Source organism: Saccopteryx leptura, unplaced genomic scaffold, assembly GCF_036850995.1.
Source record: "Saccopteryx leptura isolate mSacLep1 unplaced genomic scaffold, mSacLep1_pri_phased_curated manual_scaffold_41, whole genome shotgun sequence".
NCBI classification, from domain to species: domain Eukaryota; kingdom Metazoa; phylum Chordata; class Mammalia; order Chiroptera; family Emballonuridae; genus Saccopteryx; species Saccopteryx leptura.
Genome location: NW_027095723.1, coordinates 300507 through 325482, shown reverse-complemented (window position 1 = coordinate 325482; position 24976 = coordinate 300507). Strand labels below are relative to the sequence as shown.

The window sequence follows — 24976 nt, the reverse complement described above, 5'->3', positions numbered from 1 at the left end:
TGTGAGTCTCACCTGAGCAGGGCCAGTCTGCAGCCAGAGTACAGTGGGCCGATGCTGGTGTTCTTGAACAAAAGACCAAGCTGGGGAGGAGGGAAAATGAGGTAAGCTGAAGAGACTGGTGGGAAAGAACAAGGAAGGTCAGGGTAGGCATTGATGGGCTCTTACCAAGCGAGTCAAAACCCTCTCAGTGGTGTTGAACTTCGCAGAACCTGGAGGCCTCATGTCTGGGCTGTAGAGCATGTTGGTGATGGTGAAGTTGAGGGTAAAAGCCACTGGAGCTGCAGCTGGAGGGAAAGAGAGAGGAGACCCATCCTAATCTTGGGCCTGAGCCATATGTGGGGAGGGGACTAGGGTTATCTCTGGTCCATAGTGTCCAGTTGTGGAGGACTGAGATACCCTATCTGGGCGCCCTCCCTCCTCAGCCAGCCAAAGAGGAAGAAGGGACCTCCCTGCTAGATGTGTGACGTCAGCTCAGTAGGGAATCCCCACCCTTTCATCCCTGAGTGCTCAAAAGCTGACAAGGTTTGGACACTTTGGTGAGAAGAGAAGGTGCCAAGACCTTTTGTGCTCAGCCTTGGGCTACAAATATGAGCAGTCAAAAAACCCAAATCCTAGTCATTGTCACTAGGAAGCAGTGGTCCAAGCAAGAGTGTGCTGTGCTAAGATCTGGAGGACAAGGAGGAGTGGGCACAGCTGAATTCCAAGAACAGTGAGTACAAAAGCCCTGAAGCTGGAAGGATGTTTGGGCCCCTGAGGAAAAGAAATGAGGCTGTGGTGGCCAGAGACCAGGGAGCAAGGGAGAGTGGGCAGGCTGTGCTGGGTGGCACCACAGTCAAGATCATGCAGGAATTTAACAACTGTGAAATGAGAATTGAAGTTTAATGGGACTCAGAGGTCAGATCCCTACCTGGGGAGCTGGAAGTGGAGCTCAGAGATGCTGTGGGTCCTGGAAGGAATGTGGAGGTCACCAGAGCTGAAAGAAAGTACAATATGAATAAAAATTGTCGAGCCTCATCATGAAGCAATGGGAGGGTCGAGCTGCTCATGGGAACTTGCGTCTCTAGCTTGTCCTGATCTGAGGCGTCTGGTGGGCTGTGGCTGCTCTGGGGCTGACAACCTAGGGGATGGGGGATACTTTCCTCTTGGGGGCTAAGCTTGTGGAGGAAGGGTCCCAGGAACACAAGGACATCCAGGCCCTCATTACTCACTGCTGGTGGTAGGGATCCAGTCCCAATGGTTATAGCCTGCAGAGAAGCAAAAAGGAAGGGTAAGAGGATGGGAGGAGGATGAGATGGGGCAAGGGGTAGAAATGCTGTAGAAACACACAAACTTCCCTGAGTGCTTTCTCTGAGATATATGAATAAATAAGAACAGTGTCTTTATGAGTTGCCTGCCTGATACTCTGATCCTTGTTATCAATAACCAGAAAGTAATGATCAAAGCTTCCCCAATCTTGTGTGGGTTTACTGAGTGCCTGGAACAACAGCACCCTTATTCAGTGAATAATAGAGACAGCAATTTTATATGCATGCTTCCAGACTTACTTGTATTTTCTTTATCTATTAACTATAATTTTGTCCTTACTTTTCTAGTTTTTCCCAGTACCCAACTCTCCAAAGACAGCTTGATCTGTGACAATGTACAGTAGTTCTTGGACCCTTGTAATGTTGAACTGAGATAACAAAAGAGATGGAGAGAGAGAGAGAGAGAGCGAGAGATGAGCTTGCAGAGGGAGGAAAGACTGGGTGCCAATATGAGACTATGAAGTTGAAATATAACAGGAATTGGGAAAAAGGACTTGAATAATTATGATTCTGAATTGTGGACCAGATCCTTTGATGCTCTGAATGTAACGCAAGTAAAACTTAAGACTTATTTTTATATTTTATGGTCTAACTGGGTTTCTTGAAATGACACTTATCTTTGAGACTGAGCCAAGGGAAGCCCTGTAATTTACTTTTATTGTTCAGATTTTATCTCATTTGATAAAAATGAGTCTTTTTTTTTTTTTCTTTCTTTTTTTTTTTTTTCTTTTTTCATTTTTCTGAAGCTTGGAAACAGGGAGAGACAGTCAGACAGACTCCCGCATGCGCCCGACCGGGATCCACCCGGCACGCCCACCAGGGGCGACGCTCTGCCCACCAGGGGGCGATGCTCTGCCCATCCTGGGCGTCGCCATGTTGCGACCAGAGCCACTCTAGCGCCTGAGGCATAGGCCACAGAGCCATCCCCAGCGCCCGGGCCATCTTTGCTCCAATGGAGCCTTGGCTGCGGGAGGGGAAGAGAGAGACAGAGAGGAAAGCGCGGCGGAGGGTTGGAGAAGCAAATGGGCGCTTCTCCTGTGTGCCCTGGCCGGGAATCGAACCCGAGTCCTCCGCACGCTAGGCCGACGCTCTACCGCTGAGCCAACCGGCCAGGGCAAAAATGAGTCTTAGGTGACTTCTTTTTAAAAAATTCCGTTCTGAAAATGGACACTGAAGTTCAAAGAGGTTTTGTGGCTTGCCCAGGGCCACATAGAAAGTAAAAGAGAAGGCCAGGGCTTGAGTAAAGCCAGATCTGTAATTCACCAAAGCCCACACCGGTAACTATTATTTTTAAGTAATTTCCAAAGACTAATGAAATCCAACACAGGTTTTAACACAGGTAAAAAGAAAATGTCCATGGTGATATAAGGGGGACACAATTAATCAAGTGTTCATTTACATTGTTATATTAGAGACCCCTTGCTGTGCCTTCCCATCCTGAGGTTTGAGGCTTGTTCTTGTTGCATTAGTCCGTAGTGTAGCCTAGTAGTTAGGGGGCCTCGGTTTTAGAGTCAATTTAAGGTCTGATTCCTGACATGGCTACTTACGTTAATTATCTGATCTTGGAAAAATGCATTTCCCTCCCCAAGCCTTGTTGTCTCTTCTGTAAGATACTCATGATACCTGAGAGAGTGTTGGGCAGGATGAGCAATACATGGTACATGTAACATTCTGGGTCAGAGGAATCCCTCAGTAAATCTTAGCCTATCGTGTAGGTGTTATTGTAGGTATTGTTGCTAAGAGCGTGGTTGCAATGGAATTTATTGTTAAAAACATTCCTAACAGCTTTCTTGATTGGTTGGCAGGTGGTGCAGTGCCAGCTGGCCCTTGGAGAATGGGTAAAGGAGCACCGGCTCCTGTAGGAAGTGAAAGAAGCAGATTAGTCACTGCCCTGGGAACCCATTGCCTCTTGAGTTGACCGCGGTGGGCTTACTTTACTGCCTTCCTCCCTTGATAACTACATGCTCCATTCGAGCTTCTGTGCCTGTCATTGGGATGAAAAAGACAAAAGGAAACTTTTATTTTCAGACCTTAAAAGGTGCTTTTTAGGTGTTATGAAGGGAGAGGATTGAGCTGCCACGGAAATTCTATCGCCCAGGGAAACACGGGTACACAGGAAAGCACGCCGAGGAGACCCGTCTGAGGAGCAGGAAGAGATCCCAACTGCACTGAGCTGCTCACCACTGACGAAGAGACTGCTCCTGTCCAGGGTGTAGGGGCCCAGCTGAGTGACAGCATGGGTCTGCCGGCTTAGCTCCCGGTACAGCCGTTCTCTGTCCAGCTGGCAGCCTGTGGGATCTGGGTGGTGGGTGCAGATGGCACCCACTGCAGTGCTTGTCCCCTCCTTTTCAGCCCTGGGACAGGAGGGACATAGAAATCAAGACATATGAGAGGTGAACACTCTTGACCACTCTTTCTTCAGGTGCACCGCTTAGTTTTTACATCAGCAGTCTTCCTTGGGCTCATCTGCTTTCTAAAACCCATATTTTTCTGTCTCATGAGGGGAGGATCCAGACCCCGCTACCCCCTTAAATGCAGTGTTCCACGGATTACTACAGCTACTCCTTGAGTAATGTTCTTCTTGTCCCCATTACCTTCTTATTAATTGGTTGAAGCACATTATTTCAACCGCCAGCCCCCAGGACCCTGTCTAGTCATGAAGATGAATACAGATGGTGTCACTCCAGAACAAGCTTAGTACTGCTTGGTCTATGGGGTTGGGGACAGGGGGCTCCCAGGGAAAGTAGTCTTGAGGACCCAGGGCCAGGCAGCATGTGGGTGGGAAAGGAGGAGGACTGGGGATCCCCTGGAAGGTGAGTGATCACCTTCGAGGCTAGTTGTGACCCTGTGCAACAACCATCACAGAGTCTGAGAGGGGGGATTTGATTTCAAGCTGGCAAATCCCAAGGCTGAGGTCAACCCTTTGGGAGTACCTTTTGGGCATGCAACCAAGTTTGGAGGAAAACAGTGAAAACGAGTTAAGAAGTAACCAGGGGCAACTAGTTGAAAAATAAACTTGCCCTGAATTTCAGCTGACCCTAAAGTGTTTCACTCAATGCGGGGGCTCTACAGGTAGGAAGAAAGAACGCTCTCCTCCCTTGCCTGTGACTTCTGCTTGCTGTCATCCACGCTATACAGAGCTTTCCCATTTCACACTCACATAGTTGTGCAGCGGTTCTTAAAGTGTGGCCCTGGGACCTCTGGTGTCCCCAAAACTATTACAGGGAGTTCACCAAGTAAAGAATACTCTTATAATAATCCTAAAATGTTATTTTCACACTCATTCTATGAGTATGCAGTGACATTGTTTTTCCAGAGCTATGAAGTGGAGGTATTATAAAAAATTGAATGCAGTAGATGTCCTGGTATCTTTTCCTAAGACATGGAAAGGATTTGCAAAAATGTAAACAACGACCCTCTTCTCATTGTGTTGCTTTAAATTTTTTTAAGGGGTGGAGGATATGAATACTGTGTATAAAAAATTTGTCATTTATGTTAACATATAATATGTTAATTATTTTTAATGACTATGTGGATACATTTTCTGCTTTAATTTCTAGCACAGTGAATATGGGCAGATACAACCCCAAGTCCGAAGGCTCTTTGGAGTTTTGAGTACTTTTGATAAATGAAAAGGGTGGTTGAGCCTGGCGAGCTTGAGTACCACTGGTATTGTGGTTAAAAGGAGGAACTCCAGAGCCAGAACAACAGGTTCAAATCCTAGCTCCTCTTACACAATCAACTTGACTGCTCTGCAAGGTCAGATAATAATCATGTTGTTGTGATGATAAAATGAATAAAAATGTAACCCTGGCCAGTTGATTCAGGGGTAGAGTGTCGGCCCAGCATGTGGAAGTTCTGGGTTTGATTCCCAGTTAGGGCACACAGGAGAGATGCCATCTGCTTTTCATCTCCCCCCCTTCTCTCTTTGTCTCTCTCTTCCCTTTTTGTAGCCAAGCTTGATTGGAGCAAATTGGCCCCAGACACTGAGAATGGCTCTGTGGAATCTTTGCCTCAGGTGCTAAAAATAGCTTGGTTGGGAGCAGCCCCAGATGAGCAGAGCATTGGCCCCAGACGGAGGTTGCCAGGTGGATCCCAGTCTGGGTACATGCGGGAGTCTGTCTCTATTTCTCCCCTACTCTAACTTAAAAAAAAAAGAAAAAAAATGAATGAAAATGTGTAGTAAGTCACTTAGATTTATTGAATGGCATGGACTATGAGCAATATTATTATTGATTTTCTCATATTATGGAGAGATGGGGGTAGGTATATTGGGCTCAGTTTATTAGAGGACATTGTGACAATACACGTGGACTCTCTCCTCAGGGAATGATGTGGGGAGGGATGAACCTCTCTGGCAGGATGAGTTGAGTGGGCTGGAAGGAGGAACACACAGAGAGGCCATAAGGTCATTTAGTGTAAGGAAAGGGTCCTGAGCCCACTGACTTCGGAAGGTCTGAGTGTGGACATAGGCAGAGAAGAGAAGACAGGTCTTTTCTTCAGAGTTCAGGCCTATCTGAGAGTTTAAGATCACAATATATCCTACTGGTACTCAACATCTGATTTGTTTTTACCTTTTAGGTCAGTAAGACTTTCTTTGGGGGAATCCTTACCTCTTTTCAGGGATTAAACTGTAGATCTGCAGTTTCCAAAACTGTCCCCAATAGGGTGGTTATGAGCTGGGCCAGGGAGAGTGTCACTGAGTGCTCACAATGGGATAGGCATTGCAATAAAGGATTAACAACTCCAAGAGTAAGACACTGTTATTATAATCATTTTATAGCTAGTGTGATTGAAGATTAGAGAGGTTATGTGACCTGCCCTAAATCACACAGCTAGCAAATGGAAGAGCAGGGGTGCACACTCAGCCACTTTGGGCCCACTATGCTACACTGCCTCTCAGCAAAGGCTCAAACACGGGCATGCGGAGAGCCAAGAAAGGAGAGAAAGTAGGGTTTCGGAAGGTACTTGCCGGCTCACCTGAGCAAAGTCAGTCTGCAGCCAGTATAGAGGGAACCGATGCTGCTCTTCTTGAACAAGGGCCCCAGCTGGGGAGAAATGAGAGAGAGATGAGCAGGAGGAGCCAGGACAGTGGGGGTGGAGGGGTTGGGGTCCCGTGGGAATTGTTAGAGGGCTCTCACCAGTTGCTGCAGGTGTCTCTCAGTGCTGTTGAATATCTCTGAGCCCAAGTTTCCCATGTCCTCCGTGTAGCGCAGGTTGGTGATGGTGAAGTTGACAGTAAAAGGCATCAAGGAAGGTCCTGCAGCTGCAGCAGGGGGGAGAGTCAAGTGAGGCCAGCCCGGAGCCAGGCCTGGGCTGAAGGCGGGAGCTAGGGCTGCGAACAGGCGCCTCAGCTCCAGTGCTGCGCCGGGGCCCGGCTTAGGCTGTGCTCCTGAGACACCTTGTGGAGCAGTCACTGCCCGAGACCCCCTCACACAGGGTGACCCACCATCCCCGTTTCCACAGGACCATGTGGGTTTCTGGATGCAGACCTTCAGTTTAGAAGCGTGACTGTCCTGGACAAAGTGAGATGAGCTGGTTACCCTGTTCCTACTTCCCCTGGACTCTGAGCATCTCAGCACATGCCGGAACTGTAAGGTTCAGGGTCAGGGTAGCTTTTTAAAACTAGAGTCCCCTTTAAAACTAAAACTCGCCTCAGCCAGGCTCAAAGCAGAACATTTCCTTCCTCACCGTGAGGTTGTAGTTAATTGGCTTGCTATTCTCTTGCTTAATGGCTTTCTGCCTTCACTTTGAAATGTAGAAATGTCAGGGAAACCTTACAGTGGGAAGGGACCTGACAATTAGAAGAGTTTAAATCACAATAAAGCCAGCCTACAGGCCCAGATGATAGCAGTTTTCTAAGGGATCAGCACCCCCCCTCCCCACCCAGCCATTCCAAGGACAGAGCAAACCAGTGGGAGGTGGGGGACTGGCTTGCCTGAAGCCTCCGCCTGCCAGGCCGACCCAGGACCTTTTGAACTAGCACAGGCCTCCTTTAGATAGTTGAGCTGGGAGATAAAGAATTTGGAGAAACTGAGGTGCCTCTCCAATCCACATATGGACAATATTACTTTGTACCTATAGAGGCAGTGATGTCAGCAGCTTTTTCCAAAACCCCTAACTAAACTATAAATACCTTTCTCCAACTCTTTCCAGGGCTGACATGGCATTTGGGTCCATCTCAGCATGCTTGCACCCAAGCATTTTTTTTTTTTTTTTTTTTTTTGTATTTTGTATTTTTCTGAAGCTGGAAACGGGGAGAGACAGTCAGACAGACTCCCGCATGCACCCGACCGGGATCCACCCAGCACGCCCACCATGGGGCGCCGCTCTGCCCACCAGGGGGCGATGCTCTGCCCCTCCGGGGCGTCGCTCTGCCACGACCAGAGCCACTCTAGCGCCTGGGGCAGAAGCCAAGGAGCCATCCCCAGCGCCCGGGCCATCTTTGCTCCAATGGAGCCTCGGCTGCGGGAGGGGAAGAGAGAGACAGAGAGGAAGAAGGGGGGGGGGTGGAGAAGCAGATGGGCGCTTCTCCTGTGTGCCCTGGCTGGGAATCAAACCCGGGACTCCTGCACGCCAGGCCGATGCTCTACCACTGAGCCAACCGGCCAGGGCCTCACCCAAGCATTTTAAATAAACAATGCTTCTGGATACACCAGCCTTGTATTTCCGGTTCGACTCTCCCCAGTGCCCACCCACAAACCCGGGAAGGGGCTCAGCCAGTCAGCCATCTCATACGGGACAAGGCAGTCCGCAGGGATTCTCTCCAGGTCAGACCTAGTCAGGGGTTTATACTGACCCATCAGTTTCCAAGAGAAGCTGACAGGAGGTTTTCCCCTTCCCCAGTGAACCGGCCACCTGCAGCTTTAACCTAACAAGAACCTGCATCTCTGTCTTGGGGAAATGATCAGGCCCAGAGAGCAACCCTGTAGCAATGAGGGGTGGTAGATGGAGAATAAAGACCCCAGCTTCTTCACCCTCATGTGGGGTGGCTCTAAAGCAGCGGTTCTCAACCTGTGGGTCGCGCCCCCGGAGGGGATCGAACGACCAAAACACAAGGGTCGCCTAAAGCCATTGGAAAATACATATTTTATTATATGGCTTTAGGCGACCCCTGTGTTTTGGTCGTTCGACCCCGTCGGGGTCGCGACCCACAGGTTGAGAACCGCTGCTCTAAAGCGTATGTTATGGCCCTTCTCCCTTCCAGCCTTCGGAATAAGTTTCTGTGTTGAAACCTCCCAGGTCATGGTAATTTGTTATAACAGCTCTGGCAAACTCCTACACCAAATGACCACCAAGTCCTTTTTTTAGTACATAATGTCAATAGGTTCTGGGTCTTTAAGTGGAAGAATGTATAAAGAAACCAATGTTACCATAAGCTACTTGGTATAAAAAAGAGTTAAGTTCATATGACGTCTCATCAATGTTATAATGGAACGATGTGGAACAAATCAATGTTATCTCTGAGGACTGGCTGCATATACCCCAAAGAATTGGAAGCAGGGACTCAAATGGATATGTGTACATCCAGGTTCGTAGCAGCAAGATGCACAGTAGCTAACAGGTGGAAACAGCCTGATTTTCTGTCAATAGATAAATGGACAGATAAAATATGGTCTAGCCACACAATGGAATATTATTAATCTGTAAACAAGAATCAAGTTCTGATACATACTGCAGCATGGAGGAACCCTGAAAACATGCTAACTAAAATAAGCAGACACAAAAGGACAGATATATTGTACAATATTTCACATATGAGATATCTATAATAGAAAAATTCATGGAGACAGTAAGGAGATTAGAGGTTGTCAGGGACTGGGTAGGGGGTGGGAGGAAGGGGGAGTTATTGTTTAATAACAAGATAAACAGATTCTATTTAGGGGGATAAAATGTCTTAGAAATAGATAGTGGTGATAGCTACACAACAGTGTAGATGTAATTAATGCCATTGTAATTTAACTATTTAAATTGTACATGTAAATGGTTAAACTACATATCATAGATAATAGATAAATAGATAGATGAAAGAAAGAAAAAAAGAAAGGAAGAAAGAAAGAAAAAGAAAGAAAGAAAGAAAGAAAGAAAGAAAAAGAAAGAATACAAAAGTTATTCTTACTTGTTCCTGAAGTCATGCTCACATAGGCCAAGGTAGACATCTCAGGTGTGGTCACAGGGACAAAGGACCTTTCGGACAGTGTACTAAAAGTGGTTGTAGTCTCGGCCACAGTGGAGCCTGAACCTGTGACAGCTAATTTAGTGGTCGCAAGAGTTGTAGTTATCATGATAGTGGTTGGACTTGATTCTTCGTGAGTGATTTTAGGTGCAATTGAGGTCATGGTGCCCTGTGTAATGGCCTTGGAAAATTCTGGAAGTCCAACTGAGGTTGTTGGTTGGGAGGTTTGTGTGCTCCAGGAAGTTGCAGTAAAAAGCTCACTGGTGGTTGCATGGGCACTGGCAGGCTCCAGGACACCAGGAGAAACAGTCAGAGCTGGGACATCTGTGCTGGTCCCTGATGCGGGGCTGGTTGCCGGGAAGCCTGTGCTCTCTGATAAGCCATGGGAAAGAGTTGAAGTTGAAATTGTTGCGCTGAGGTCTGTCCCAGGACGGGGGGAGAGTGAAGTTTCCACAGGAACACTTAGCAAGACTGTTGGATGCTGATCAACTCTGCTGGCCTCATTCACAAGTGTGGTGAAGAGAGAGGATGTCTTTGGTGGTGGACCAAGGGAAACAGTCTTAGTTGGAAGAGCCATACTAATGTCCAACCCTGGTGGGATGGATGGTGAGGCTGTGGTATCTGGTAAATGAGGAAAAACAGTTGAAGCAGGAAAATTTATGCTTGTCTCTGCACTGGGGCGAGTGGCCAATAAAGTTGTTGCTGGTTCTCCAGAAGAAAGAGTCAGAGTTGGCATAGCCAAGCTGGCATCTGTCTCAGAAATAGTGGCCTGTGAGGTCACCTCATCTGATATACCAGGAGAGAGAGTTGGAGTTGGAAGAGCTGAACTTGCTTCTGCCCCAAAGTCAGTGGCCACGGAGGGTGTGGGTTCAGATTCACTATGGAAAATACTGGGGGTTGTTTTGGGAACTGTTAGGCTGTTCTCTGCAGAATGAGTGACCAAGAAAACTGTTGTATCAGGCCCACTAGGGGAAACAGTCCCTGTTTTAAGAGTTAAAACAAATGAACTTGCTTCTGTCTCAGAATGGGTACTCTGTAAGGCTGTGGTCTCTGGCTCATGCAGAGAATCAGTCAGAGTTGGAAAAGTTGTACTTGTTTCTGCTCTAGAACTTGTAATCAATGAGGTCACCATCCCTGATACGCCAGGGGAGAAGGCTGTAGTTGAAATTACTGAACCAGCTTCTGCCCTAGGGCTCATGGCTATTGAGGGTGTGCTAGCTGATTCACTATGGGAAGAATTTGGAGTTGTTCTAGAAACAGGTGTAGTGGTCCCTGAAGAATGCAACCATGAGGCTGTTGTTGTACCTGTCTCACCAGGGGAGATAGTTAAAGTTGGGACAATAGAACTGGCTTCTGTCCTAGAATAGGTGACCCATGAGGCTGTGGTCTCTGGCTTATGTGGGGAATCAGTCAGAGTTGGAATAGTTGTATTGGTCTCTGCCTCAGAACTAGTAACCAGGGAAGTCACCAGCCCTGGCACAGTCGGGGAGACAGTTGGAGATGGAATGGCTGAGCTGGTCTGCACCTCAGGATGAGTGGCCAAAGAGGCTGTGGCTTTTCGTTCACCAGGAGAGAGAGTCAGACTTGGAATAGCTGTACTGGCATCTGTCCCAAGACTGGTGACTGATGAGGTTGTGCTGTCTAATACACTGTAGGAAAAATTAGGCATCGTCTTGGACACTGTGGGGTTGGTCTCTGCAGGGTGGCTGACCAATAAGACTGTTGTATGTGGCTCACTAGAGGAATCAGTCAGAGTTGGAACAGCTGAACTGGTTTCTATCCCATGGTGGATGGTCCATGAAGGTGTGGTCTCCAGTTGATCTGAGGAAATGGTCAGAATTGGAAAAGTTGTACTTGTCTCTGCTCTAGAACTAATAGCCTGTGAGGTCACCACTCCTGGTATACCAGGTGAACCAGTCCTAGCTAGAACAGTTGAACTGGATTCTGCCGCAGGACTCATGGCTGTTAAGACTGTGTGGTCTAATTCACTATGGGAAACACCGAAAGTTGTTTGGGAAACAATTGGGTTGGTCTCTGATGGACGGGTAGCCATGGCATCTGTTGTATCTGGCACACCAGAGGATACACTCAGAGTTGGAACAGCTGACCTGGCTTTAGTTTGAAATTGTGTGACCCATGAGTCTGTGGTCTCCAGATGAACTTGGGAATTAGTCAAAGTTGAAAGAGTTGTGCTGATCTCTGCCCCAGAACTAGTGGTCTGTGAGGTTACCACCCCTGGTACAACAGGTTGCGCAGTCTTAGCTGGAACAGTTGAACTGGTTTCCACCTCAGGACTAGTGGCCATTGAAGTTGTGCTGTCTGATTCACTGTGAGAAACACTAGGAGTTGTTCTGGGGGAAATTGTGCTGGTATTTGCAGAATGGGTGACCAAAGGGGTTCTTGTATCTGACTCACCAGGGGAAACAGTCAGAGTTAGACTGGCTGAACTGGCTTCTGTCTCAAAATGATTAAACTGTGAGGCTGTGGTCTCTGGTTCATGTGGGAAGTCAGTCACAGTTGGAAAAGTTGTTTTGGTCTCTGTCCCAGAACTGGTGACCAGTGAGCTTACTACTCCTGATACTTCAGGAGAACCAGTCATAGTCGGCACAGCTGAACTAGTCTGTGCTCCAGAATGGGTAACACATGCGGTTGTGGATGCTGGTTCAGTAGGAGAAAAAGTCAGAGGTGGAATAACCTTACTGACATCTGTCTCAGGACTAGTAACCTGTGAAGTCACCATATTTGGTACACCAGGAGTTATAGGTACATTTGGAACTGCTAAACTGGATTCTGTCCCAAGACTGATGGCCGTTGAGGGTGTGCTGTCCAAGTCCCTATGGGAAACACTGGGAGCTGTCCTGGGCACAGTTGGGCTGGACTCTGCAGGAGGGCTGACCAAGGACACCTTTGTATCCGATTCATGTAGGGACTCAATCAGAGTTGAAAAAGTTGTACTGGTCCCTGTTCCAGAACTAGTGACCGAGGAGGTCACCATAACCGGCACATCAGGCGAGGCAGTTGTCATCGGAATGGCTGGATTGAGTCCTGGCCCAGGACTGGTGGCTGTTGAAGATATGGTGTCTAATTCACTATGGGAAAAATTCAGATTTTTTCTGGAAATGGGGGTGCTGGTGTTTGAAGAATGGACCCATGAAGCTGTTGTATCTGGTTCACGAGGAGAGAGAGTCATAATTGGAACAGTGGAACTGGCTTTTGTCCTAGGATGGGTGACCCATGAGGCTGCTGTCTCTGGCTTGTGTGGAGAATCAGTCAGTGTTGGAAAAGCTGTACTAGTCTCCGCGCTAGAACTGGTGACCTGTAAGATTGTCAGTCCTGATATAGCCGGGGGGAAAGTCAGAGTTGAAATGACTGAATTGGTCTGTGCCCCAGGATGGTTAACCAGTGACACTGTTGTATCTGGCTCACCAGGGGACTCAGTCAGAATCTGAACAGCCGTATTGTTCTCTGCTCCAGAACTAACATCCAGGGATGTCACCAACCCTGGTGTACTAGGGGAGACAATTGAAATAGCAATGGATGAACTGCTCTGTGCTGTGGAGGCTGTAGTCTCTAGTTCATCTGGAGAACCAGTCAGAGTTGAAATAAACATACTTGTGTCTGTCCCAAGACTAGTAACTGGTGAGGTCGTCTTCCCCAGTACACCAGGGGAGACAGTTGTAGTTGAAACAGCTAAACTGACTTCCTCTGCAGAACTAATAGCTGTTACAGGTGTGTTGTCTGATTCACTGTGGGAAACATTCAGGGTTGCCTTGGAAACAGTTGAGCTAGTCTCCACAGGATGGGAGACCCATGAAGTTGTGGTCTCTGGCTCACCAAAGGAAACAGTCAGAGCTGGAATAGCTGTACTGGTCTCTGCCCCAGAACTAAAGACCAGTGTGGTTGTGCTCACTGAGCTTCTACTGAACATGTATGGGATTGCCCTGGAAACTGCTATGCTGGTCTCTTCTACAGGGTTGGTGGCCAAGGAGGCTGTCATCTCTGGAACATCAGGGGAAACGTCTGGGGTTGTAATGATCACTCTTGTGCTCATGCTGGCCGTTTCACCTGATGTCCTGAGGGGAGTCAGCATTCCCGAAGTGGAAGCAGAGACGCTGGTGGTCAAAGTTGCTGTGGTAGTGGTCTGTGCCCGCTCTGTCCTGCCTGTGGCAAGTCCTGTGAATTGTGGGACAAACACACAATTTGGACAGGATGATTATTACCACTTACTGGATTGGTAAGAGCTTTTTAAGAGCTTTTTTTTTTCTTTCTCCACATGAAGAAAAGGAGAGAAATGTCTCTGCCCCAAAAGTACTTGCAATGCTTCCGGAATGGGAAAAGGAATTGTGACTGACATTCCTCTGCCTCCCCGTATCATCTGGGGCCATAACTCCTAAGCTGACCACTCCCTTCTCCCAGATGTTTTTGTACTCTCCATCCTCTGAGTCATTGTTAAAACAGTTTTCTCGGCTTGATGCGACCATCTTTCATCAGATTCCTAACTTTCTGTTCTACTTCAAACCTCAGCTCAAATCTACCTTTATAAATTCATGTCAGAATTCATCTCTCTCTTCTCATTATCTCCGTATTATATTGTCTGAATCTGAACCTGTACAGCACGACACCTCACAGTATCCTTGGCAATAGCTATTAGTGTCTGTCTGCTTGCTTGGCATATAGTAGGTGCCCAACATATATTTGTTGAATTAGTGAATTAATTAGTAAATGGACACATGGATGGATATATACATAGAAAAGTCTCCTCTTGCTTGAGAGAGATCATGTATCATTATGCTTAAGAGCTTGGGTTCTGGAATAAGAGAGTCCCGTACTAAGATACTGACTCCTCCTCTAAATGGATGGATACTTTACCAATTCTTGCTAGGTCTTCATATTCTTATCTACAAAGTAAGGATAAGTATAGTGGTCATTTCAGAGTGTTGATAAAAATACACCCAGAACAGTGCCTGTTGGCTCACAATAAGAGATTTATAACTACTACTAGTCTTATTACTGTTATTGTTATCACGGCTACTATCCACTACTATTATTGTTACTGCTACCTCTGCTACTCCCTACCATTACTTCCGTTATTATTACTGTTATTATCATGCTACTACCTACCATTACTGTTATTATTATTGTTACTAATATTGTTATTACCACCTACCATTATGGCTATTGCTGTTATTAGTACAACAGCTACAACCTACCATTTCTGTTGTTACTACTATCACTGCTACTTCCTATTATTACTGCTGTTGCTACTATTACTACCGTTACTAACACTACCACTACTACCTACCATTAGTGCTGCTGTTATTACCATTATTATTGCCATTATTACTACCACTGCTGCTGTCTAATGTTACTTCTGTTACTACTATTTTATTTTCTGAAGTGAGAAGCAGGGAGGCAGAGAGACAGACTCCCTCATGCACCTGACCGGGATCTACCTGGAAAGCCCACCAGGGGGCGATGCTCTGCCCATCTGGGGTGTTGCTCCATTGTGGCTGGAGCCATTCTAGTGCCTGAGGCGGAGGCCACAGAGCCATCCTCAGTGCCCAGGCCAACTTTGCTCTGATGGAGCCTTGGCTGAGAGAGGGGAAGAGAGAAACAGAGAGAAAGAAGAAGGGGAGGGTGGAGAAGCAGACAGGTGCTTCTCCTGTGTGCCCTGGCCGGGAATCGAACCTGGGACTTCCACACACTGGGCTGATGCTCTAAGACAACTACCACTGAGCAAACTGGCCAGATCCTGTCACTACTATTTTTATTAATTTTAATTTTTTTTATTCACTGAGAGGAGGGGAGGCAGAGAGACACTCCTGCATGTGCCCGAACTGGGATCCACACAGCAAGCCCACTAGGGGGAGATGCTCTACCCATCTGGGGCATTGCTCCATTGCTTAGCAACCTAGCTCTTCTTAGAGCCTGAGATAGAGGCCATGGAGCCACCCTCAGTGCCCAGGGCCAACACACTCCAATTGAGCCATGGCTGCAGGAGGGGAAGGGAGAGAGAAAGAGAGAGAGAAGTGAAAGGAGATGGGTGGAGAAGCAGATAGGCACCTCTCCTGTGTACCCTGACCAGGAATCAAACTTGGGACATCCACATGCTGGGCTGATGCTCTACCACTGAGCAAACTAGTCAGGGCCTGTCACTACTATTATTCCCATCTATTACTATTGTTATTACTAATATTACTATGACCACTAGAGTTATTACTACTGTTATATTACTAGAGTTATTACTACTGTTAATATTACTAGAATATTACTACTGTTATTACCACTACTATTACAACTGTTACTACTACTTCTACTTTTTATAATTTTACTACTAAATAAAATTAAATTTACTTAATTAAATTTGCCAGGAACCACACTTCTTGGCCAATGTAACTGGAAGGCAGCATCTAAGGAAGAGTAAAGTGTAATTGGCTGAGACAAAAACTACTGAGCAGGGCTTCAAAAACTGGCTCATGAGGTTTGACAAGATGACGATGGAGTAGGTGGACATACCAACTTCCACCTCCCAGAACCAAAGTGGATTACAAACTAATTTTAAGAGTCATCATCTGGAAAAACCAACTTTGGACTAAACTAAGAGGGCTTTTCAACCAAGGAACACTGAAGAAGCCACACTGAGACTGGTAGGAAAAGCAGAAATGCAGAGAGGGCTGCCCAGCTCCCCAGAGCGAAAGGCAGCCGGGAGAGACTCACGTGGCAGGAAGTGAGTTTAGCAGAGAGGGGAGGGTCCTGAGTCCCAGGAACAAAGCCCCAGTCTGCAGCCCCAGAGCCTAGAAGAGGTGTATGGACAGTATTTAGCTGGAAACAAGACAGGATACTGTTTGTGAGAAAGACACTGATTTCTCAGACCCAGGATTCTTCTTAAAGGGACCGCACAGAAAAACTCTCTCACAACCACTCACCTGGGGACTCAGGGGATGGGGAGAGAGGAGAGGAACTGGAGTAGCAGGAAGAGGGTGTAATCTAGGAGGCACAGAAAGAAATACTTTGAGGGACAGCCACCCTAACCCCTGGGATGAGTCACTCCCCAAATCTGAAGTGAATATTTCCCCTGGAAACAGCAATACCAGCAAAAGGAAGCAGGGCACCAGCCAAACTCTCCTGCGGCACTCAGAGCAGAGTCACTTAGAAGGAGGGAGCTTTCGGGACTACAGTAGTGAGTCTTAGGGTCTGAGCTGCAGTGCCCCCACCCACACGGCTGAGGGCTCGCCCAGGGGCAGGCAGTGGCGGGACGCAAAAGCATGGTTCTGTCGGCAAGGGCGGAAGCTGGCTGGCCACCACTGATGCCCAAGTGTGAGCTCAATCTTGCCTGGCTGGGGAAGAGGGGACATGCAAAAGTGGTCAAGCCCAGCTGCAGGCCACCTGCAATCCAGCCTGTGGGGGAAGAGCAGGAGCCCCAGAAGGGGCAGAGACCCACCCTTGAGCAAGGGCGCAGGAGTACAGCCTTGCCCCGCCCGCAGAACCGAGGCTTGTGGCCTGACTTGGGAGCTGGCTCCTCCCACGGGGGTAGAGCCAGAAGCCCAAAACAGGCGGAGTCCCACTACTGAGCATGGGCATGCAGTCCCACCTGGCCTCTGGAGCCAAGGCTTGCAGTCATCCCACCAGTGAGCTCCTCTTGCAGGGGCAGGGCAAAAGCCTGGAATCAGGCAGAGACCTGCAGCTGAGCAAAAGTGCTCACCCCTGCCCTCAGGGCTGAGCATAACGCCACCCGCAGGGGCGGGGCAAAGGCCAAGGCCACTGAGGCTTATACACCTGAGTATGTGACCAGAGCCACTCCCGTAAAGGAGAGGCAGAAACCAGAGCAACAGCCCCAGTGGGCAGGCACTGGGAACGCCTCAGCCAAGTGGGAATACAGGGAACATACCTCAACATTATAAAGGCCATCTCTGATGAACCCACAAACAACATCATACTCATTGGGCAAAAATTAAAAGCAATCCCCTTAAGATCAGGAACAAGGCAGGGATGCCCCCTTTCACCACTCTTATTCAACATAGTTCTGGAAGTCCTAGCCACAGCAATCAGAGAAGAAGAAGAAATAAAAGGCATCCAAATTGGAAAAGCAGTAGTGAAACTATCATTATTTGCAGATGATATGATATTGTATATAGAAAATCCTAAAGTCTCAGTCAAAAAACTACTGGACCTGATAAATGAATTCAGCAAGGTGGCAGAATATAAAATTAATACTCAGAAATCAGAGGCATTTTTATACACTAACAATGAACTGTCAGAAAGAGAATTTAAGGAAGCAATCCCCTTCACCATTGCAACCAAAAAAAATAAAATACCTAGGAATAAGTTTAACCATGGAAATTAAAGACTTGTACTCGGGGCCTGACCAGGTGGTGGCGCAGTGGATAGAGCATTGGACTGGGATGCAGAAGACCCAGGTTCAAGACCCTGAGGTCGCCAGCTTGAGCGCGGGCTCATCTGGTTTGAGCAAAGCTCACTAGTACCCAAGGTCGCTGGTTTGAGTAAGGGATTACTTGGTCTGCTGAAGGCCCATGGTCAAGGCATATATGAGAAAGCAATCAATGAACAACTAAGGTGTCACAATGAAAAACTGATGATTGATGCTTCTCAGCTTTCTCCGTTCTTGTCTGTCTGTCCCTGTCTATCCCTCTCTCTGACTCTCTTTCAGTCTCTGTAAAAAAAAAAAAAAATAGACTTGTACTCGGAAAATTATAAAACATTGATAAAAGAAATCAGGGAAGATAAAAACAAGTGGAAGCATATACCGTGCTCATGGTTAGGAAGAATAAACATCATTAAAATGTCTATATTACCCAAAGCAATTTATAAATTCAATGCAATACCAATTAAAATACCAATGACTTACATCAAAGATATAGAACACAAATTCCAAAAATTTATATGGAGCCAAAAGAGAACACAAATAGCCTTAGCAATCTTGAAAAGGAAGAATAAAGTGGGAGGTATCACTCTTCCAAATATCAAGTTATACTACAAGGCCATTGCACTCAAAACAGCCTGGTACTGGCATAAGAACAGGCATATAGATCAATGGAACAGAACTGAGAACCCTGAAATAAACCCACACTTTTATGGACAACTGATATTTGACAAAGGAGGTAAGAGCATACATTGGAGTAAAGACAGCCTCTTCAACAAATGGTGTTGGGAAAATTGGACAGCTACCTGCAAAAAAATGAAACTAGACCACCAACTTAAACCATTTACAAAAATGAACTCAAAATAGATAAAAGACTTAAATGTAAGCCGTAAAACCATAAACATCTTAGAAGAGAACATAGGCAGTAAGCTCTCTGACATCTCTCACAGCAATATATTTGCCGATTTATCTCCACGGGCAAGTGAAATAAAAGACAGGATAAACGAATGGGACTATATCAAACTAAAAAGCTTTTGCACAGCTAAAGACAATAAGAACAGAATAAAAGACAAACTACACAATGGGAGAACATATTTGACAATACGTTTGATAAGGGGTTAATAACCAAAATTTATAAAGAACTTGTAAAACTCAATACCAGGAAGACAAACAATCCAATAAAAAAATGGGCAAAAGAAATGAATAGACACTTCTCCAAAGAGGACATACAGATGGCCAATAGCATATGACAAAATGCTCAACATCACTAATCATTAGAGAAATGCAAATTAAAACCACAATGAGATATCATCTCACACCAGTCAGAATGGCGCTCATCAACAAAACAACACAGAATAAGTGCTGGCGAGGATGTGGAGAAAAGGGAACCCTCCTGCACTGCTTGTGGGAATGCAGACTGGTGCAGCCACTGTGGAAAACAGTATGGAGATTCCTCAAAAAATTAAAACTCAAACTGCCTTTTGATCCATTTATCCCACTTTTAGGAATATACCCCTAGAACACCATAGCACATTGTTCACAATAGCGAAGATCTGGAAACAGCCCAAATGTCCATCAGTGGACGAGGGGATTAAAAATCTTTGGTACATATACACTATGGAATACTACTCAGCCATAAGAAATGATGACATCGGATCATTTACAACAACATGGATGGACCTTGATAACATTATACTGAGTGAAATAAGTAAATCAGAAAAAACTAAGAACTATATGATTCCATACAGAGGTGGGACATAAAAATGAGACTCAGAGACATGGACAACAGTGTGGGGGTTATGGGGTTGGGGGTAGGGGAGGGAGGGGATTGGGGGAGGGAAGGGGCACTAAGAAAACCAGATAGAAGGTGACAAAAGACAATTAGACTTTGGGTGATGGGAATGCAGCATAAGCAAATGTCAAAATAAACTAGAGATGTTTTCTCTGAACATATGTACCCTGAGTTTTCAATGTCACCCCATTAAAATTAATTTTAAAAAAAGAAACTGGCTCACGGGAAGGAGGAAGAACTACCTAAAAGCTTCTCAACAGAGATCACAAAGCCTACTGGAGCCTGGCCCAGGGAGACAGACAGAAAGAAGGGGATTTTTGATGCTCACAGTGAAGCCATGATGCTGGGTTGTTGAGAATAGCCTGAAATACACATTGCTGAGAGTAGACATTCTAAAGTGATTGATATATGTATGGTGATGCTGCTGCTGCTGCTGAGCAATTACAAAGCGCGTGGCATCCTTTCTCTGTCATCATGATCAGAATGTTGACTTCACACTGTATCATTGCCTTTTACAGAGGAGAAAAACAGAACCTCAGAGATCATGATTTTCCAGGGTCACACAGCTGCTGAGTCATAGTGTCAGAAATCAGAACTAGGTTTTGTGTGCATCCTAAACCTGTTAAAAACCACTGTTTATATTCACTTCATAATTGGATTTCAGTGTGGGATCCAAAGTGGAAAGACAGGACAAGAGGGGGAAAGTCCATCTTGGAAGGGTCCTGACCAAGAATACTCTAATTCAGTGGATCTCGGTCTAAGGGAATGTTGGCTGTCACAACTGTGTGTATGTGGAGGGTACTATAAGTGTCTGGTGAGTAAAGGACAGGGATACTGTTAAATATCCTACAACACATGGACAACCCTGCAACAAATAATTATCTGGGTCCTTACTTATGAACTGTGTTGAGTGTGGAGAAACTTGAGAAACACTTGTCATCATTCCAAAGTCCGTGGTCTCTGTTATTCTGGTATCCATAATGGGTAATAAAGATGTTCCGACTGTCTGGGTCCAACTTCCTTGATTACTGACCACAACCAAAGGTCCATCAGTAGTGCTACTCTTTGCACCAAGAGTGGTGTCTACTGTATTTGAGGTGGTTGGTGGGTATGTCATCCCATGAAAATCTTGGCTGGTTGAAGAGTCAGTGGTAGTAAAGGTTGAAGAGAATGATGTTGAAGCTGATGAGGACAGGCTCCTTGCAATGGTAGACAGAGAAGCATACCCAGAACCTGGTTCTGTTCGAGAAAATGGACTGAGAGAGCAGCCTCCAGAATTGGCACATAAAACTCCAGTTGATACTGAGGAAACCATGGCTTCTGACGAAGAGGGTATCAAAGAGTCATCAGACATTGTCCCAACTGAGGACAGAATATCAGTATCAGCAGTACTGGGATTTTTCAAAAGATGAGGAGACAGAGAAGGAGAAGGTACATGTGGGGATAGAGCTGGGCTAAATTTCAAGGCTGTAACTATCAAATTAGAACGAGAAGTCAGAGGCAAAAGTGGCAATGTCTGCAATGTTGAGGTTGAAAAGGACAGAGGCACTGATGTAGAGACAGTGGTCGACTCTATGGAAGAAGAAGTAGCCAAAGGGAACGCCACCTGAGAGGATTCAGAAGATATTGAAACAAGAGAATCTAATTGATGCCAAGAACTGGAGGGCTTTATTTTGGTCACAGCTGTGTTGGCGGGAAGGAAAGATGCCCTTGTATCTGTGGAGGCTTCAGAAGTGGTCAGTGTATCGACCATAGTGGAGTCCCTCACAGTTGGAAGAAACTGGATTCTAGGACCCAAGCTTACACCCACCATGTGTGGGCTGGACAGGCCAGGATCCTGAAGTGATGTCATGGAAGAAAGAGAGGTGGGGCCACTTTCTGGTTTTGTGGGAGAAACGAGAGGAGGTGAAGTTGTGTCCAGAACATGGTTCAGTGAAGGAGAGCTGCTTTCCTCTACCAAGAAAGGACTTGTCCTTGACACACCCTCAGGACCCCTACCCATGAGAGTTGTCACCTCTGCATGGGTGAAACTTGGAGTGACAGCTGAGGAAGTCGCTGGATGGGAGGTTGTGGTCAATATGTCCAGGAAAGTGGTGTCCTGTGATGTAGCCTCAAGCTGACTCATAGGCGTGGTGAGGGTCCTCTTCGCAAGCTCTGTCCTGGTAGAGGAAGTAGAGAGCCAGGCCGTTGCCATGGGCATGTCTGGTGTCACAGTGGAGGTAGCAGGGCCTGAATAAGACATCCTGCTGGAGGAGCTTTCCTCAGTCTTAGGGATGTTGGTCACTTTCTCAAGGGGCATTTCAGAATAGTCAGTGATTGTCTCCGTGGCTGAGGCCAAAGGCTGGGAGGTGCTGGTCTCTCTCATTCCAGGGGTCACGAAGGATGCTGACTCCATCTCAAATCCTGTAGTGTCAGAAGAGCCTGTCACTGGTGTGGAAACGGTGGTTTCCATTTGGATGAAAGAGGGAACCACTGGAGAAGAGATCCTTGATGGCCTTGTACTAACAGAAAATGAAAAATATGTTTTCTGCCCAAAGCCGGTGGTCCCCACATTGCTTACAGCTCTGTTGGTCACAAGGGGAGTTGCCCTTCTCTCTTTGGAGGATTCAGAAGTGGCTGATGTATCAACTCCCATGCTGTTCCTCAAAGTAGAAGGTGACTGGGCTGTAGGACCTGAGCTTGTGCCCAAGATGTGTGATGTGGTCAGCAGACCAGTGGCCGGAAGTGAGGTCCAGAAAGAAGAGTAGGTGGGGCTACTCTCTAGTTTTGTGGGAGAAACTGAAGGAGGTGAGGTTGTGGCCAGAATGAACTCCAAAGAGGAAGAGCTGCTTTGCTCCACCAAAGAAGGACTTGTCATTAACACATCCTCAGGACCTGTGCTCATGAGAGTTGTCATCTCTGCTTGTGGAAAACTTGGAATGAAAGCCAACGGAGTTGCTGTCTGGGAGGTGATGGGTGAGGTTTTCAGGGCAGTTGTGCCCTGTGATGTAGCCCCAGACTGACCTGTAGGAGTGGTGAAGGTCCTCTCTGCAGGTTCTCTTATAGTGGATGAGGTAGAGAGCTTGGTTGTTGCTGAGGTCATGTCTGGTGTCACTGTTGAGAAAGCGGGGACTGAAAAGAATGTCCTTCTAGAGGAGCTGTCCTCAATCCTGGGGCCGTAGGTGGCACCCTTGGAGGGCATTTTGGAGGTGTCAGTGATTGTTTCCATGGCTGAGCCCAATGATTGGAAGGTTCTTGGTCCAGTAGTTGTGGATGATGCTGACTCTGTCTCAAATCCTGTAGTGTCAGAGGAGCCTGGCACTGGTGTGGAAATGGAGGTTTTCATTTGGATGGAAGGTAGAACCACTGAAAAGGAGACTCCGGATGGCCCTGAGTCAAGAGGGAAAGAGGAATATGTGTTATGTTCAGATCTGATGGTCCCCATGTTGATCCCAGCTATGTTGGTAGCAAAAGGAGTTGCTCCTGTGTCTGTGGAGACTTCAGAAGTGGCTGGTGTGTCAACTACCCTGGTGTTCCTCACTGTTGGAGGTGACTGGGCCGAAGAACCCAAGCTTGTGCCCAACATGTGTGTGGCAGTCAGCAGGCCAGGAGCCCAAAGTGAGGTGACAGGAGAAGTGGAGGTGGAGCCAATCTCTGGTTTTCTGGAAGAAACTGTAGGAGGTAAGGTTGTGGCCAAAATGGATTCCTGCAAGGAAGAGCTGCTTTGCTCCAACAAAGAAGTACTTGTCCTTGACACATTCTCAGGACCTGTGCTCATGAAAGATGTCACTTCTGCGTGGGGTAAAGTTGGAGTAACAGGCGAAGGAGTAGCTGGGAAGGAGGTCGTGGTTGATGAGTACAAAGGAGGGGTGTTCCGTGATGTAGCCCCAGGGGAACCTGTCGGCATGGTGAGGTTCCTCTCTGCAGGTTCTGACCTTGTGGATGAGGTAGGGAGCCTGGCTGTTGGCTTGGGAATGTCTGGTGTCCTCGTGGAGAAAGACGGGCCTGAATAAAATGTGCTCCTTGTGGAGGCAGTCTCCACCCTGGGGATGTCGGTCACACCCTCAGGGGGCACTTGGGAAGAGCTGGTGACTGTCTCTGTGACTGAGTGCATAGGCTGGGAGGTGCTTGTTTCACTCTGTCCAGAGGTAGAAGACGATGCTGACTCTGTTTCAAACCCTGTAGTGTCAGAGGAGCCAGGCACTGGTGGGGAAACGGTGGTTTCCCTTTGGATAGAAGAGGGAACCACTGGTGAAGAGATTCTGGATGGCCCTGTGCCAGTGGGGACAGAGGTATATGTTTCCTGTCCAGAGATGCTGGTTCCCACATTGGTCACAGCCTTATTCTTGGCAAGAGTTGTTGCTCCTGTGTCTGTAAAGGTTTCAGAAGTGGCTGGTGTGTCGACTGCCATGCTGTCTCTCACAGTAGGAGGTGACTGGGCTCCAGGACCCAAGCTTGTGCTTAACAAGTGTGAAGCAGTCAGGTGGCCAGTGGCCGGAAGTGAGGTGACGGGAGAAGGGGAGGAGGAGCCACTCTCTGGTATTCTTGGAGAAACTGAGGGAGGTGAGTTTGTGGCTGGAAGGGACTCCAGTGAGGAAGAGCTGCTTCGCTTCACCGAGAGAGAACTTGTCCTTGACACATACCTAGGACGTCGGCTCATGAAAGATGTCACCTCTGTTTGGGTGACACTTGAAATAACAGCTGAGGGAGTCGCTGGCCCGCAGTTAATAGCTGATGTGTCTAAGGGAGTGTTCTCCTGTGATTCAGTCCTGGAATGACCAGTAGGTGTAGTGAGGGCCCTCTCCACAGGCTCTGTCATGGCGAAAGAGGTAGGAAGCCAGGCCATTGCTGTTGTAATTTCTGATGTCACCGTGGAGAAAGCAGGTCTTGAAAGAGACGTCCTGATGGAGCTGTCCTCCATCCTGGGAATGTTGGTCATGCCCTCAGAGAGCACTTTGGAAGAGCTGGTGATTGTCTCCTTGGCTGAGCCCAACAGCTGGCTGGTGCTAGTCTCCCTCATTCCGGCAGTCATAGAGGATGCTGACTCTGTCTCAAATCCTGTAGTGTCAGAAGAACCGGGCACTGGTGTGGAACTGGTTGCTTTCATTTGGATGTTAGAGGGAACCACTGGTGAAGAGACTGTGGATGGTCCTGTGCCAGGAGGGAAAGAGGAATGTATTTCATGTCTAGAGCTTATGGTTCCCACATTGGTCAAAGCTGTGCTGGTGGCAAAAAAAGTAGTGCTTGTGTCTACGGAGGGTTCAGAAGTGTCCGGTGTGTCAACGACAGTGCTGACCCTCACTGTTGGAGGTGACTGGGCCCAAGAACCCAGGCTTGTGCCCAAC

General features: G+C 47.2%; 1 protein-coding gene across 1 annotated transcript in view; it reads right to left on the bottom strand.

Annotated features, from left to right (window-relative positions):
- The window catches only part of MUC16 (mucin 16, cell surface associated), a 142097-nt gene that overhangs the window by 103919 nt on the left and 13202 nt on the right, over window positions 1–24976 (bottom strand). Inside the window, exons 9-17 of the mRNA XM_066358084.1 lie at window positions 20547–23810; window positions 9424–13653; window positions 6446–6570; window positions 6285–6352; window positions 3486–3658; window positions 1209–1244; window positions 908–973; window positions 166–284; window positions 13–80 (exon numbers count right to left, since the gene is read on the bottom strand). Of these exons, the coding sequence (XP_066214181.1) occupies window positions 13–80; window positions 166–284; window positions 908–973; window positions 1209–1244; window positions 3486–3658; window positions 6285–6352; window positions 6446–6570; window positions 9424–13653; window positions 20547–23810 (8149 nt within the window). The remainder of the gene's footprint in view (window positions 1–12; window positions 81–165; window positions 285–907; window positions 974–1208; window positions 1245–3485; window positions 3659–6284; window positions 6353–6445; window positions 6571–9423; window positions 13654–20546; window positions 23811–24976) is intronic.